Source organism: Anomaloglossus baeobatrachus, chromosome 6 (assembly GCF_048569485.1).
Source record: "Anomaloglossus baeobatrachus isolate aAnoBae1 chromosome 6, aAnoBae1.hap1, whole genome shotgun sequence".
NCBI classification, from domain to species: domain Eukaryota; kingdom Metazoa; phylum Chordata; class Amphibia; order Anura; family Aromobatidae; genus Anomaloglossus; species Anomaloglossus baeobatrachus.
In genome coordinates, this window is record NC_134358.1 from 301,488,007 (window position 1) to 301,505,969 (window position 17,963).

The following is a 17,963-nucleotide window of genomic DNA, read 5'->3' on the forward strand; positions in this document are numbered from 1 at the left end:
CAATTATTTTCCGTAATACGCTCATGTGCCTGGTTCTTTTTTTACTCTTTTCTCCCAAAAGTGATAATAAACCTGCTGTCTTCATTATGATAAAACTACATAGCTAGTCAGCAATTTACACAAAGACATGTTAAAACAGGAAGCTGAAAGCCTCAAGTCTATACTCCTGCCAAGAAGACACACATTTCTTAACCAGTTTCTCAGATTAGCTTTTTTTCATATCTTACCATGCTGCTAGGTCTTTGAATTGTCATGTCTTTAGAAAATTGAGAATCAAAACAAGAAACTAAATAGAAATATAACCTAATATATTCCTAAAGTATATTTAAAAAAAGTGAAATGTACCTGTTTTCATGCGATTGGAGAGATTGCCAACATACTCAAACTTCTCTCCATATATTGCTTTATATCCACCAATGAATGACAGATAGGATTTTGGAGTGACATATGTCTGACGCCTGTATCTTTCAAAATATTCCACACACTTTTCTGCCACAATATCTTGAAATGTACCCATTGTGTTCACCACACTCTTCTTCACCTCATCTGTACATTCTATTTTATAAGAAGTCAAGAAGTGATGGGCCACAGCAACCAAGGCATCCCGTGGCCAACGTTGGAACCAGTCCATAGTGCATCCAGAAATCAGGCCAGGAAACTTCAGAGCTCTTGTTCGGAACTTTTCTCCGACAGGGGAGAAGCACAGTACCACGTGTAAATTGCTGCGCACTCGAGACAGGAAGTAATCATAAAGGTTTTCAGCAGTCGGAGCTCGCCTTGGATATTCTTTCTTCATAACAGGGATTAAATCTTGGGTGATTTCATCAATCTCATCCCTTGCAAACAAGTTGGACACTTCACCAGAAGCCAGTACATTATTCATATACTCTAAAAAGGACTCATCCTTAATTTCATTGTCAGTAAATATGAAGGTAATTCCTTTTCCCTTCTGGCCTGCGGTACGGTATAACAGCTTCAGATCATCCAGAAGATTATTTGTACCATATGTTCTGCAATAAAAAGATGTGTATGAATACAGTTATACAAAGTCTTAAAAATTTTACAAAATGCATAAGAATCTAATGTCTTGATGTTAAGAAAGTGCTTTCTCCTCTCAAAAGAATATATTGAGATATATATTGCGTTTTTTAGTGTCTTAAGAACCTTTACAAATAATGACATGTCACAACACTTCCGGACAGCAATTTTAAGTTTTGACCACAGTGAACAATACAGACAAACTATCAGCAAACTATATTAGATTTTTTTTAAATCTCATCTCAACATAAGATGATGGACATACTGCAGTGTGCCCCCTTGAAGATACCAATGTTGTTGTAATGTGCCATGTGAATTGTATCATGCATTTTTGATGTTGCAATGTATTTTTGTTTGACGGTAGGGTAAAATGAAGTTAGTGTTTGGGACTAGCCCAGAGTGAGAGGGGCAGAGTGAAGAGACATAGACCGTTTCTTGTCAGTAGGTCAGATATTTCCATCACTATTGCACACTGGGCTCTAAGGTCTGGCTAGTAAGCAGAGCCGCATGACGTGAGTGCCCCTGATGTGAGGGGAGAACAATGCAGAGGATAGCATGATCCAGAGTACTCGAACAGAGAGATAGTTGACCAAGACAGAGCGTTATCGACCGGAGATGGGTCCTAGGACAGGACCCCTAGCAGTTCGGCACCCAAGTTTACAACTCATTAAGATAATGGGCCAGGGTGTTACAGAAACGTGAGATGAAAAAGAGTATCCCAGGTAGGAGATCCTTAAGTGTCCGAAAGCTAGACGCTAAGTGTAGGCTGCAGTGGCATAGAAATGTCTCCAAGGCATGTAGGACACAGAACAGCGGGTGGAGGATATGACTTTCATGGACTGGAATGCGGTGCCAAGCTGGATTGTGGTGAAGCAAGTGAGACTATTGGAGGCAGGAATAAGTGAATGTGAAGAAATAAAGAAACCGTGTGCAGCGATGCCCTGGGTTAAAGAAGAAGAAACAAATGAGTAGTTGTGTACCCGCTATCACCTCTAAATAGTTGTCATCAAATAGCTGTTTAGTAAAGCAACAGCTATGAAGAACTGCTGGTCTCCTGCATTTAACTGTCCAACATCTGATCCTGGCCAATCAAAGTCATTGGCATAATGCGACATGCAGAGGTGTATCACCTCCATAGCACCAGTCCCCACACCCAGCCAGGATCCTCTCTTTCTTGAAATGTGCTTGGGGCACAAGAGGTGACTACATCACGCACGGCTACCCCCCACAGCATGCTACATACACATTGTCCCACAAATCTAGTTTGTGGGACTAATTTGCCAAACCTTACAAATTTGAATCTGCTCATCTCTACTCTGACCGTCCAGTTAATGTCTGATTTCAGTAAACAATATTTAAAATCTATATATACATATATATATGTGTGTGTGTGTGTGGTGTGCCCCTGAGGTTTCAGTCGTCACAGAGTATAGCACCTAACATTGGGTGTAATGCTAAGAGAAGCATTTATAGGGTGCCCTCAACGGGGGCCCCAGTCCCACTAGCCTAGAACCTGGGAGGGGGGAGGTGCAGCCAGCAGGGGAAATTAGGACCAACACAACAGTTAGAGTTCTCCAGCAGGAGAGCAATGGAGCAGACTTGCCTCTCAGGTGCTCCGGTGGGAAGGACGATAAGTTCACAACGGTTGCTGCGGGGAGAGTGATCTCTGCTCCCCACGGAACCAACGCCACACAGAGCGGCAGGACCCTAGGGAAGGTCATACTTCACATTGGTTTTCCAGAATCTGCCTGGATAGGGAAAGTTTCAAGCTTCCCTGACCACACAGCACCCGACAGCACAATGCCATATAGGATCCGGGGTCACGCTTCAAGCCGGGCCCCACATCGGAACCGCGGCACCTACATATAGGGAAAAGAGTACATCTCGTGAAACCCAGTTTCCCCTCGTAACTTCAAGCCAGGGGATCCACAGACAGGCGTTACAAGGAGAAACCCACCCAACACCAAACCGGACTGATCTCTAAAGGGATTCGGGTTCAACAGAGCCCATCATAGCAAGTGACCGGTCTTACCTGGGTGAACGGCATCGTACAAAAGTGAGTAAACAACCTGGAACTGCAGCTATAGACTTTGACCCTTTATTACCCGTACTGCTGCTCCCCACTGCCATTACTACTCCCCTCATCATCCTCCCCGGGGTCCACTCTACCTGCGGAGAGCGATACCTTCCCTGGCTGCTACCACCATCTGCCCCAGAGGACAGTGACAGCAGCGGCGGCCCATTTCCTGGCTGCATACCACAGGGGGCCACACGACAAACACCTCACAACTACCCCCATCATTTCTTCCCTGCCATCTTCTGTACACCTCGGGGCAACGAAGCCGGGCTAGGCCACCCGTGACAACGACAGTCGACAGTCCGGCGATGAGTAGGCTAAACGCAGCTGCCCTGTGGGGCGCTACATATACATATTTTATATATATATATATATATATATATATATAATTAGTTTTTAATTCCAGCCTCAACTTTAACCTAATCTTAACTAGAGATGATATGTGGACCTGAACAGTAACACAGTCAGTAACATGCAAGGTTCGGTCACGTAGAGGTTCGGCTCATTTGCTGCCAGCGAACGGAACCTCCACAGGTTCGCTCATCTCTAGTAAAGACAACATTCTTGGATGCAGTGTGTACAAAAAAAAATGGAAAACCCACACTCCCTCACCCGTAAGTGTTCTGTATATGGCTGGGCAGTTCGGCTCTGCACCCACATGTAGCCAATCAGTGAACTTCAAATGGGATTCAGGTCAAGTCTGGGTCCAGAAGTGAACTTTAGATAAAGTTCGATTGAACCCTCCGAACCCGAACTTCAACGGGTTCACTTATCTCTAGTCTTAATCCTAACTCTAGGCCTAATCAGAGTCTTCACCCTAATCCTGGTTCTAAATCTGGTCCCAAAAAAACCCATAGATCATTCCAAAAATCTTAGAATTACATTTATTATAACGATAATAATTTTTTATACTTCTATTTTTTTTATTTGTTCATTTTTTTATTTTTTTACAGCACAGACAAACTAGCTGCCCAAGGAAGTTTTTCTCCGTTCACAAAATTACAAAAAGTAGAGAGCTGTTGGAGATCAAAGTGCAGTCTATTCAAGATAGATTTGTCATCGGCTGCTATGTTCTGCATAGGTGGCATCTGAGATGACAAAACTCTCAGTGTAAGGCCTCTTTCACACGTCAGTATTTTGCATCAGTGTTTCGTCAGTGTTTCATCAGTATTTGGATGCCAAAACCAGGCGTTTCTCCAAAACTCAGAACAGGTGTCAATCTTTCAATTATAGTTCTTCTCTCTAAGTTCCACTTCTGGTTTTGGCATCCAAATACTGATGAAACACTGATGCACAATACTGACGTGTGAAAGAGGCCTAAGGCAGTAATCTCTGTCATCTCATCCATTGTCATCATCTGCTGCTGTCTGCATAAGCAAACTAACTTCAACTACTGGGTTACGCATAGGTGCTGCCTGCTCTGCAGAGATTGAGAAGACACAGGAGCTGCTGGCTGCTTTATGGATTCAGCTTGCTGACCACATGCTCCTGGGCCAGTGGTTGCTGGGTTGTGGGAGTAGTAATAAAATAAATAATAAATATGCATTTATGGTTATTTTTATTTCATAAACTTACTACTTGAGGCATCCATATGCACATGACACAGTGTATCTCTTCTGTACAGCTGAAGGCAGATTGATCATACTGCATGCCATTTCAGTAGAGATCTAAGGGAGAGGGAATTGTACATGCTCGGCCACTAAAAGGGTGACTTAAAGGATAGACAAAATGGAGAGAAGTACTAATGCCAGCAGGTAACATCCAGCTCATTAATGGTAACTATCTTTTGGATGGGGGAACCAATATGAAATTTTTGTAAATTTTAAAATATTTATTTTCACAATATATGTGGTTTAAAATGTTATATGTTGATAAAACCCCTTTAAAGGAGGAATTGTTGGGATATTTCTACATATTTTATTTTTCTCTGTTTATGGTTCCTAGTCTAATGTAACGTATGTACTAGTTCTACAGTACGCTGTAAGCAGGGGAGGAACAATCATGGTAGTGACCCATGGGGCGGGGGAGGCCGCCAACACCAGTGTCTGCTTCAGCTGAATGTGTGTCTGAAGGCATGCATCCATCTGAAATGCATCGTGGAGCATAGACCAGATGAGTCCCTGCACTGCAATACAAGTTGCTAGCTGAACAGTGGCCGGCAGCTGATTTCGGTGTCCCCGTGACTGTGGACGGTGCATGACAGTGACATTATGCGTCACTATAACAAGAACGCTGATGTATGCTGCTGGCAACTGCACATTGTCTACAAAAGAGGACGTTGAGTGACGTGGGAGCCATCTTGGACCCTCCTGGCATACATGTCCCCTTCCTATTATAAATTAGGATGGGGACATATATATGTCCTCATTCTGGCCCCTCCTGGTATATTGGTCTCCATCCTGGTTTATATGTCCCCCTCCTGGTATATATAATCCCATCATGGACTCCTCCTGGTATATACCAGGAAGGGGACATATTTCCCAGGATGAGGACATATATAGCAGGAGTGGACCAGGATGGGGGTATATATACCAGGATGGGGCTTAGGATTGGGACATGTACAGTATACTAGGATGGGGCCTAGGATGGAGAACATTACTACATAATTTGGGGGGAGAGCAACTCATATTTCTTTATAGGATTTATAACACTACAAGGGCCCATATAGCAGAAAGTGGTGGGGACCCAAGTGAGGTGGGCCAGATCCAAATTTTGCACCGGGGCCCACTAGCTGTGAAATTCATACTCTTCAGTTCTTCAAATCTTTAGACATACACATTAATGGTAAAGTATTACACTTACTCACAATACAAGATGTTCAAATGCTTCTCCTTGTACAAGATGCTTAAAATTTTTAAATTCTTTTGAAACTATTTCTATGAATGAATTGGAAATTAACACCTAATTCATTTATTTTTCTTCATAGCTCATAGGGATATTGATTCTAGAGACAGAAGTGGAACATTAAGCACCCTGTTAGGAAGATGTACAATGGTCTGTCCGCCTTGTGAATGTGAATGATTGGTCCTGCAGTGTTCAGGTTGGGAGCAGTGGTGATTGTGCAGGCTGAGATTTAAGCGTTTTCCATCCCTAGCACAGCGTGACTAGAACATTTAGAAAGATGAACTGCGGTGGGCTGTGGGGACAGGACTGAATCGATACTGCACTTTTGCACGTTGTGATGCACAAATACAAAGCACAGCAATCCAATATAAGAACGGATTTCAGATAGTTACACTGACCTGAATTCATTCTACAGATGCGTCAGTGAAAAAGACCTAACATTATAAAAGCTGAAAGTTATTGTTTCAATTAATTCTCCCTATTCGAATGCCTAATTGTTCTTTAACATCAGCAGCCATGGAAATCTAAACACACAACAGGTGAAATCTATATTTATGATGGCAGAGAACTGTGAGCACATACGATCTGGTCCCTCAAGATTATAATGATGTATTTATATCATCAACACATCCACGTAAACATTGCTCTTTGGAAAGCAGGTCAGAACATACGTCTGACTACTCGGCAAGGAATCTATAAGTAGAACAAAATAAATATTTAACCTGTAGTTAGTTTATAATGAGACTCATACTGCAGATATCCACTGTAATTGTACGATGATTCATGACCACTTTACAAAACTTAACCAAGGACGCTCGCCTAGCAAAATCTGAAACACAAGGTATTCTGTCCTACAGTAAACAATTTATATATACAATTTATAAAACATTAGTAATGAATTATTGTTCAAATAATGGCGACCATTTTAACCTTGCAAAAGACCCTAAAAGAAAACTCTAAAGGGAGGAAATTTTTGTTTGGACAATGAGCAAAAAAGAAAAATATATTGTGATTTTTTGTTCTTTTACACCACGTCTCTCTCCACATTTTTAAAGTGGGTGTTAAAGTTAGCTGTGCTCAAATGCACTGATGGCGTTCCCAATCCTGGGCATGGGATCCTATGTCCACACTGCTCTAAATTCCAGTGACATTACCACATGGGCCACCGTGTAAAGGGTCCAATTTTACATCCAAATTAGTTGACATTGTGCAATATAATAAGATATGGGACTGCAAAAGGCCCTTACTGTATTTTTGCACAGTGGCTCTCTTCTGTCTGCTTTGGACCCGGACATTGGGCATACTTTTTTCGCTGCTGGTTTATAGGCTAGTTTTAGAAACTATGGAATTTTTTGAAAAACACCAGAGAAGCTGGAAACTATAAGTACAGTAAACGTCAGAGCTGTGATCAGGGGACTATAAAAGACTCAAAGGACAGAAAATATGAAACTATTAGCAGAAAAGAAATCTGGGTGTGTTTCAGGTAGGCAATAAAATGGCATTCAGGGTAGATTGAGAATTGTTTTTGGTACTGGCTAACCTCTTGAATTCCTTAACGCAATAACACATACATATTGTGATGATTTCCCCTCCCCGTTGTGACGCCCTGGGCAAGCCAGGGGTCACAGGTCACAACACAACACGCACCCCACATTCCCTGCAGGTACACCGAAGTCAAAACACAAATCCTTGTTGCCTTCCTCCAGGGGCTGATGTCCACACCAGGGGGTGGGCCAGGCGGCTGGCTCCGCCCACCGAGGAGTTCACAGCCCTGGAGGCGGGAAAACCAGGCAGATGAGTGTTAGAGTTGAGAGTAGAAGGAAGTGGTAAAGGAGCAAGTGACAGAGTGGAAGTAGAAAGTGAAGGAAGTGACAGCAAAGAAGCCTGAAGTTAGTCCAGGTGTGTGCCCCGGACTGAGACAGCAAGGTTGGCAGACGGCGGTGACCGTCTGCAGGAGAGATTGCTCGGAGGTTGCCGAAAGGACCGTGGACGGGTGGTGACCCGGCGGTACTGGAGCGGTATACAAAGAACAGTCAGCACCAGGGCAGGGGCCTTTCGGATCCCGGCAAGGCTAGGAGTCGCCATAATTTGCCAAATCCGTCAGTGAAGGGGACGACTGTCTCCCAACAACCAAGTCCCGTTTGAAGGCAACAGTCCAACCGTGAAGGGGAGACACCGCCACCGCCAAGGCACCAGTTTCCCAGGGCCAGCGCCTGCGGGCAAGAGAGGGGCTCCTCCGGCTCATATCCAAGCTGGGGAGCGGGTTACCGGTGGGAATCCATCGCTACCAACAGACTACACATAGGTGCAGGGAAGAGACCATCACCGTCAACTGCAGGGAACATCCGCACCGTAACCGTCCGAGGGACCCGTCCAACCAGCCGTTTGTTTACCAAGAACTGTGTCATGTTTACTGGCTGAGTGAGTACCTCCGTGCCGTGCGGCACAGCGCTGCCCCTGCACCTCCACAGGCCCCATAACCCGCCTGTCCACCATCCCAACCCCATCCCTGGGCCCCGGGACCACCCATCCCCTACCCACGGAGGGGCAAATCAACAACTGGCTGCTCCATACCACCACTCCCGGGATCCCCAGCCAGAGCAGCGGTGGTGTCCACCTAATCACCACAACCGTGGGTGGCGTCACGGACAATAAACAATCCCAACTACCAATCCCCTTTCACTCACGGGCGAGGAGCGCCGCTAGAGTCCCCGGGATCCGGCCCATCGCTCGAGCCACCGAGCAGCAGCAGGCCGCGGCAGCAGCGGCAGCCGGACCCGAGCAGTGGGAGAGCGTGGCGTCCCCTCCTCCGCCCGCGACACGTCCACATGGCAAGGGGGTGGAGCCTTCTCCTGGGCCTCACTTCCGGAGCTGGGATGCTATAAATACTGTCATCTCCGGTGAACCAGCACCGGCTATAAGCTTAGTGCTGCTTTGCCTGTGAGTGCTGGTCCCTGTAAGTGTGATCCTGATCTGTTCCCTCTCTGTGCCCTAAGCCTCTGTCTGTGTTCTGTCCCCTAGTCGTTCTGCCATTCCTCTGTTCCACCTCCTTCCTTCCCACAATAACCCCGGTTGTTCCCCCCTCTCCTACCTCCCCACTCGGTTGTTTCCTCTGGTACTGACTTCAGCCTGATCTCGACTCCTCCTCTGCTAGTTCCTCCGGTCTTCCTGTTGCCTGTACTGTGTATGACCCGGACCCGTCTGACCATTCCCCGCGTGCTCCACAGCTTCAGCTGTCTGGCTGATGCTAGCAGACACTGCATTAGCACACACTGGGAGTTCCCCTCCTTGCTCATTCAGCTCCATGTAGTGTCTTTCCCTGCAGGACTCCAGCTCCCCCTACTGGCAGCCGGACACATATTGTGCATATGAGTGGTTGTGGAGGGGATACTGTGTGGAGAAGGCTCAGGAGCAGAGTTCTCTCCACACACATCAGATACCAGCATTACAGAGTCAGCATCTGACTAGCAGCTGCGGTTGGCAATGAGATCTGGCCACGGCTGTGAACCATTCAAATGCCACTGAAAATGTTTGATAGCAGCATTTATCTGCAATGCATGCCACTATTCAGGAATATTGGCTCCCATCGGCACCATGCGATGGACTTGTAGGGCACCGATGGGTTACTATGGCCTGTTAAAGGCCCCATCACTGCCATCTTGGAACTCATCTGAAACTCTGATATAGGGCTCACCCACACCACCATATAAATTGGACGAGTGCTATCCAATTTTTTTTATTTAATAGGGCAATGCTGATGACCAATTTTTTTTCAGTCTACGATAAAAATCACTATGCTGCAATTTGACTCCAAAATCAGATGGGTGTGTGAAAAAAAACCCAAACAGATGCCATAAGGAGCCACAGTATAGCAATGAATTTTTACAGATACATAACATTTCTGTAGAACAGGAAAATGTAAATGTTCCTGTAAATTATATAGGTGCTGAGTAAAGAAAAAAACGATTGCAAACAGACAGCACACGGATGACAAGTGAGAAAAAAATTGTACCACTTTTTTGGATGAAAATCATACTGATTTTTTAGATTGTTGTGTGATGATAGCCAAATAGTGAGCTTCAAAGGACACAAAGATTTGTTATATACTGCAAAATATACTGTGTTATTGCTTTGTATAGTACAAGGTTCTAGTCCCTTAAAAGGAAGCGGTCAGCAGGTGTTTGCTAAAGTCTGCCACATGCTGTCTTCAGATTACATGGCTGAGATTTCAGTAATGCTTCTCTTTTCACACAGTGTGCAATTGTTTAACTGCAATGTTTGTTTTAGCTTCAGAAGATAAATGTGGAACTAGGTCAGCTAGTGAGGCATGCCCCCTGCAGTGATTAGCAAATCACTGTCTATAGACTTTGTATACAGAGCCTGGTGTGGGTGGGGGCAGCTCTTTGAGCTCTGCTGCATGGCTAAATCTAAAAACGTTGATTATGTCAGAACCTCTGCACTCAGTAAACTAAGTGATATATTGTTGGATTCAGGGTCACTTTGCCTACATTATGCTGCTCTCAGATGAGATAGCAAACACCTGCTGACAGAATCCCTTTTAAGGGAACTAAAAGTAAAAAAAATAAGTAAAAATGTAAAAACAAATCTAAGTTCACATCCCACCTTTTTCCCCACTGAAAATAAATAAATAAAAAAAAACAAAACATGTGGCATCACCACAGTTATAAAAGTGTGATTGTCAACATATAAAATAAACAAACCCAAACAGTAAATGCAGTAACAATAAAAACAAAATAAATAAGACAGAAATGTATATTTTGGTCACTAGACCTTCCTAGAGGAATTTAACAAAAACAAGTCAAAATGTCAAATATAGCCAAAAATTGTATTATGATCACACAAAAGAACCCCAAAACGTCCTCACCCATGTCATCGAATAGAAAAAAAAAATAATTGACAGATCTCGGAATATGGCAACAAAAACAAATTTTATTTACAAATTTCTGATTTTTTTTGTCCGGTTCAATAAAAAATCTAGTTTTGGATCACCATAATCCTATTGACCTGGAAAATGTTGACTCAAAGTAACTTTTACAACATAATGGACATGGTAAAAATAAAATGGAGAAAAAAAATGGCAAAATTTCATTTCCCTCCTCAATTTTTTTGGGTAAAATAAATGGTGTCACTAAAGTAAAGAAGAAGAAGTAAAAACAGTATAGCTCCTGGAGGAAGAAAAGGGAAAATAGCTCAGCAATGAAAATAGGCTGAGAAAATGGTTAAGCCACATTTATGATGAGATTTTCTAAACGAAAAAGTTGAACAAAACTTGTAGAAATGTCCCTATATATAACTGTCAAATAAATTTGACACTTCCTTTCATATAACACTTTGCAACTCTGATAAATTTGAGGAAAATGATGACACTGCAGCCTCAAGCAAAACAGGCTTAAAAATCCCTCTTATGAGGAAAGAATCTGTTAGGTGCATTCAACCATATAAAGGCCTTGTGTGCACGGTATATTTTTGATGGGTTTTGGTGCAATTTGTGGTCTAAACTTACATGTATCTCTTCAGGCCACGCTATGCCAGCAAAGTCAATGAGAATTCTGAAGTGTTGTGCACATGTTGCTTATGTTTTACTTGCAGATTTGGTGCAGAAAATAAACTGTCAATTGTTGCTGAATTTTTAGCCCTTCAACCCATTGATTTCATTAAAAAAAAAAAATGCATGGCACAAAACCGCAAGAAAAAAAGGAACCAAAACTGCACCAATCGCACACATTTTTTGCTCATGCAGAAAATTTCTGCACCAAAACTGCATCATGCACTCAAAACCTTCACAATCAAGGATGTACTGGTACGTCCTTGGTCACCTCCCTTTGATTGCCACAGGCTCAGGCAGTGAGCCGGCTGTATTTCCTACACGTCTGCTGATTTGATCAACAGACATGTGGGGCTAACAGGCGCAGCAAGATCGAAGATCCACCCAAGCCTGTAACCCCTTAGATCGCTCTGTCAAACACCAACAGCGGGGTTTAAAAAGTTGCGGCGGGGATTACACTGTTCCCCACAGCCATTGGCAGTACCAATGTGTTGTCATGGTAGCGCGGGGTCAGCTGATGTCCCCAGATGCTGCCATGATTCACTTACTGTGAGAGCCGACAGAGCGCCGGCTATGCTATGATAACATCTCCTAGGGGGACTAGTAAAATAAATAAAAAATGTAAAAAAAACTTTTTTAAATAATATAAACCAAAGTTCAAATCACCCCCTCTTTTGCCCCCATGGAAAATAAAACAAATAATACACATATTTTGGATTGCCACATTCAGAAGTGCCCGATCTAATTAGCACAGTGTGAGAGCTGGCAGTGGCTGGTGTCTCAGCCTATGGGGAAAGGTCTGTTATTCATAGGCTTGGAGTAGGAGTCTATGAATATCATGAGACCTCCAAATAGATTACAGCGGACCAGATTAGAGGTTTTATGGTGAATAAATTGGTGAATGAAGGTGTTTCTTGTCTTTTTTTCTTTAATAAGTCATTTTTTTATGTCTTTCAGGTTCGCTTTGGAGGAACGTCGGGAGACCTCCTTGTGGATTCTGGCGTAACTTAAAGGATTTGATTTTTTTTTTATTAAAAATTGGTGATTGATGGCTGGTGTTGGGGCGGTTATTATAATTTTTTTTGTTTTTTATCATTTACAACTACAGGTTAGTAGAGTTGAGCGGACCGGGAATAATCCGGGTCCGGCGGATCCGCGGTGGGTTGCTAAAGAAGTCCGGATCCGATCTGGAATCCGGTACCATATATGTCAATGGGGAATGCGGGACGAGAGAGAGTGTGAGAGAGTGAGAGAGTGAGAGAGAGAAAAAAAACAAACAAAAAAAAAAAAACAACGGCTTCGGATCGTGCACCAGCAATCCCGCGTCCGGGTCGGACTCGGATCTGCCGCTCAAACTGTGCGGATCCGGATTTTGCCGATACGGGTCAGCTCAACACTACTGGTTAGTAATGAGGGTGTGTGCTAGACATCCAACCATTACTAATACCAGGGCTTGATGCCATCTGGCAATTCATAGCTGGCATCAATCCCATTTATTTACTCCATTTGCCACCACACCAGGGCAATGGGATGAGCCGAGGCGAAGTGCCAGGATTGGTGTATCTAATAGATGTGCCACTTCTGGGCCAGTTGCAGTCTGCTATTTTTAGGTTGAGGAAGGTTTAATAACCATGGGTCTCCTCAGCCTGAGAATACCAGACTCTTATCAGCTTCACCTTGGCTGGTGATTCAATTTGAGGGGGACCATAAGTTTTCTTTTATTAAATTATTTATTAAAAAATAAAAAAAAACAGCATGGGTGACCTCGGTTTTGGATTACCAGTCAAGGTAAAGCTGCCAGCTGTGGGCTGCAGCTGTCAGCTTTACCTTAGCTATCTTATAAAATAGGGGGATCTCCACATCATTTTTTTTCCTTCATTTTATTTGATGGCTAAATACTAGGCTAAACACCCTTTAAGCTTGCACCTTTTAGTGCCTTTTATGTGGCACTAGAGTATCTATGGGGTGGGATATTATATAGGCGTTGGATAGATGTCAATCTATCTAGCATTTTTCTAGCTTTGCAAATCTTTTACACATAAAGAAACCACATTCATTTCAGTATCATATTTTTTTGGTACCGGTCATATGCATGTAACACACGAATGACACACACAGATGGCCACACGAATGTCCAAAATGGACCGTGCAACACATGCATTTTTTACGATGTGTGAAGGAGGCCTTAATGCAACTATTGAGGGTTTTGATTTTTGTTACCTGCAATTACTTCAATTGGCAAAAATTGTATTAGGGAAATCCACATAAAACTGCAAGTTTCAGTGCATCTTTTAAATGCCATAATAGGCAAACCTGGTCAAAAATGTTTTGGCCTCATTCATTAAGACTGGCGTTTTACACTAGATGCTTAGGTCTCATTCACACCCGTATAAAACATGGACATGAAAAAATGGTATAAGTGTTTGTTAGCATTGTGTCATCCGTGTGTCTGTTTTTACCATTCAGCTTCTTTACGGATGGCTAAAGAAATTATAAAGCTTTTCCTATACTTTTCAATGTTAAATAAGTACAGCACAAGGATGCCATCTTTGTGCTGTACGTGTTTTTCACATACTCAGACTTGCATTGGCCATTGTCATTCGCGCTGCCGGAAAAAAATAGATATGACGCCATGTGTATTATATGGACACACAGTGTGTAAAAACATGGACATGTGAGGCAGCATAATAGGTGCGTGTGGCATCTGCGAAAAAAAAACCCAGATCCCACATGTACTGGAAACTTGTACATGTGAACAGGGCCGGACTGGGACTAAAATTCAGCCCTGGCATTTGGGGGTACACAGGCCCACTTTTCGCGTGGTGAATGTGTAATATATTTCTGCACTTGTATATGTGAGTACTGTATGGCATTATGTGAGAACTGTAGGACACTATGTGACACTGTATGGCACTATTTGACACTGTATGGCACTATGTGACACTGTATCACTCTATGTCACACTGTATGGCGCTATGTGACACTGTATGGCACTATGTGAGTACTGTATGGCACTGTGTGACACTATGGCACTATGTGACACTGTATGGCACTATGTGAGTACTGTATGGAATTATGAGAGTACTGTATGGCACTATGTGACACTGTATGGCACTATGTGACACTGTATGGCACTATTTGACACTGTATGGCACTATGTGACACTGTATCACTCTATGTCACACTGTATGGCGCTATGTGACACTGTATGGCACTATGTGAGTACTGTATGGCACTATGTGACACTGTATGGCACTATGTGAGTACTGTATGGCACTATGTGAGCACTGTATGGCATTATGTGACACTGTATGGCACTATGTGAGTACTGTATGCCATTATGTGAGTACTGTATGCCATTATGTGAGTACTGTATAGCACTATGTGAATACTGTATGGCACTATGTGACACATTTTTTCAGTGTGTAGCAGACCTTGACGTATTTTGTGCACATTGCTTTCCTGATTTGTGGATTGTTCTGCCACATACCTGTGCCCTAATCACTCTACAAGCGCTGCAGTCACTACAGGGGATTGTACCTGTGCGGACAGGTCCACTAATATCACTGATATCACACTAATTAGTCCTCGATTAATGACTCCGCGCCCCTCCCCACACACACACACACACAATACAAAACACCCCCATTACCCCTCCCCCCCCCACACACACACACACACAATACAATGCACCCCCATTACCCCTTCCCACACACACACACACAATACAAAGCACCGCAATTACCCTCCCCCCCCCCACACACACACACAATACAATGCACCCCCATTACCCCTTCACACACACACACACACACACACACACAATGCACGCTCCATTACCCCTCCCCCCACACACACAATACAATACACCCCCATCAACCACTACACACACACACAAACACACACAGAATACAATGTACCCCCCATTACCTGTCCCCCCACACACAATACAATGCACCCACCATTACCCCCTCCCCAGACATAACACAATGCACCCCCCATCACCCCTACACACAAACATTACACTACCCCATCACTACACACTCCTGCCTTCCCCCTCCCTCAGAATACAGTACTCCTCCATGGAGCGCTTACCGCTTCCTGATGTCTCCTGTGTGGCGCCCGCAGCACTGTGATGACATCAGCAAGGTGCTGATCTCATCACGTTGCTGCACGTCAGGGGCGGTGCCCAGTCCCGGCGTACTGTTCAAATGTATTTACGTCTGGAAGACACAAATACATTTGCATAGGAAGGAGGAAGCTGTGGTCACCGCCACCGCGACCGCATTATAGACTTCTAATAAGATCCCACCATAGTTCCCTGCTAGTGGGGGTCCGACGGCTGAGCCCCCGCATTCATGAGTAGAATGCTTCCCCTGGCGGTATAATACCGGCGGCGGCCAGCAGCATTGAAAATTGGCGGCGGGGGCCGCTCAACGGACCCCGCCGCTATAGTGGCGGCCGGCGGGTGGCGGTAGCCACAAAATAATTTTAAACAGCAGGCAGTGCGGGAGAGGCGGGGGGCGGCCCCCCGACCCCTCCACCGGCCAGCCCACCGGGAGAAGTCCCGCCCCTCCCGCCTGTCAGTCCGGGCCTGCATGTGAAGGAGTCCTTAGTGAAGGCACCGCTGGACTGAGATGCCCCCAATTCATTAAGGCTATGTTCTCACAGTGAGTTTTTGATGTTGCAGAGTTTCTGCACCTACTAAGCAACTTCGGTTACTTGAGTTTTTTCCTAGGTGTTTCTGACTCTATTTTTTGCATTTTTGACAGCAAAAATATGCAGGTTCAAAAGCTCACCAAAAACTGATCATGGGTAGACAGTCAAATAGGCATACGTATCATGATGCATTAAGTACATCTTTCACCAGCAATTTTACTCCAGAAAGGGACTAAAGTACATTTCTGGAGTAATTTATGCCACTAAAATGTGCTAAATTTTGATGACCCTGCTGAGCGGAGCTTGCAACATCTACTTTGGTGATGTTGGCTTGGAATGCAGAAAAGAAAAAAAAAAATGCTACATTTTTGTTTGCTAAACCTAAAGTTGCAACATTTCAAACTGGCAAAACACATTGGCACTGATTCATCAAGACTGTCAATATTCACATTAGCTTTGATAAGGGGATCGGGGTGGAGTGAGAGGCTCTAGATTCATTTGGAGGTTGACACCTTTTAATGAACCAGGAGCATCTGAAGAGTGGTGTAAGCCTCTGTATGCACCATGCTACAAATCATTTTACTCCAGTCCTTCCTGGTGTAAGATCTGTGGTGTAGCTGTGGCGCCTCTGTGGCTTCAAACGCTACAGGGTACTGCACCCCCATTAGGGTGTAGTAATCATCCTGGGTCTGTGGAAGGTCGAGGCCGGTTTACACATAAACCAACATACAGTCAGTGGGTTGCCCTCCCCAATGGGGACTGGGCCAGGGTTGGATCACAGTAGGGGGTCACTACAGCAGTGGGTTTACAGGACGATAATGTACCAGGGGCTCCCCAGATCCACTGGCCTAGAGACTCAGGGTCAGGGAGAAGCAACCACCAGGGGGAGTCAGGAGCACACAGTGGGAAGAGCAGGTTGACCTAGTCAGAGTAGTGAACCAGCCAGTGGCAGCAGTTGGGGGCAACAGCTCAGACCACACAACACCACAACACCAGAGAGTTCAGCTTCAGACAGAGCAGAGCGGACATGCCGCGCGCAGCTCTGTGGGCCAAGGCGTTGAACACTCGCTGTGGAGAAGCCGGGCAGCTGCTTCCACAGGACTGGCGATGTCGGGATATAGATTCCTAGGGCAGTTATACTTCATGTTGTCTTCCAACTCTGCAAGGGTCGCGTGGAACAGCTACAGAAAGTCACCGGACCCGCCCCGAAGAATGCAGCAAATAGCACCTAGGATCCAGGGTTGGGGACTGGCCCCATAACGGAACCGCACTATCAGCATACAGAACGGGACACACTTTACTGACAGCGGGACCCTCAAGTGCTTCACGCTATGGGGGTCTGATACTGAGAGCATAAAAAGGAGGAGAGAGCTCACAGGCTGACACACACACCGGATTTGACCATTCACAGATTCGTGATCGGCTGGAGCGCATCGTGGCAGAGAACGGTACCTCAGGCAGCGTCTGAAAGACTTATGAGTAAATACACCTGAACCTCAGCCCCTGTCTCTGCCTATCGTTTAACCAGCGCCCAGCGCTGCGGCGCCAACGGAAACTACCACCAAACCCCCGCCATCCTCTCGGGGTAACCCCGCTCCAACTGTGGGGAATGACACCATCCCGGCTACACCCACTAACTGCCCTGGTGAGAGACCCTGCAGCGGCAGCCCCCATCTCTGACTGCGTACTACAGGTGGCGTCACGATCCTAATAGACTTTCCTAAAACCCTAACTACTACCTCCATCCTCCCTACCACCCTCCAATCCTCCTTCCTGTAT

General features: G+C 44.8%; 1 protein-coding gene across 1 annotated transcript in view; it reads right to left on the reverse strand.

The window, feature by feature from the left end:
- The window catches only part of LOC142243222 (dynein axonemal heavy chain 5-like), a 638,472-nt gene that overhangs the window by 216,651 nt on the left and 403,858 nt on the right, over positions 1-17,963 (reverse strand). Inside the window, exon 57 of the mRNA XM_075314893.1 lies at positions 346-1,010. Coding sequence (XP_075171008.1) covers positions 346-1,010 — 665 coding nt within the window. The remainder of the gene's footprint in view (positions 1-345; positions 1,011-17,963) is intronic.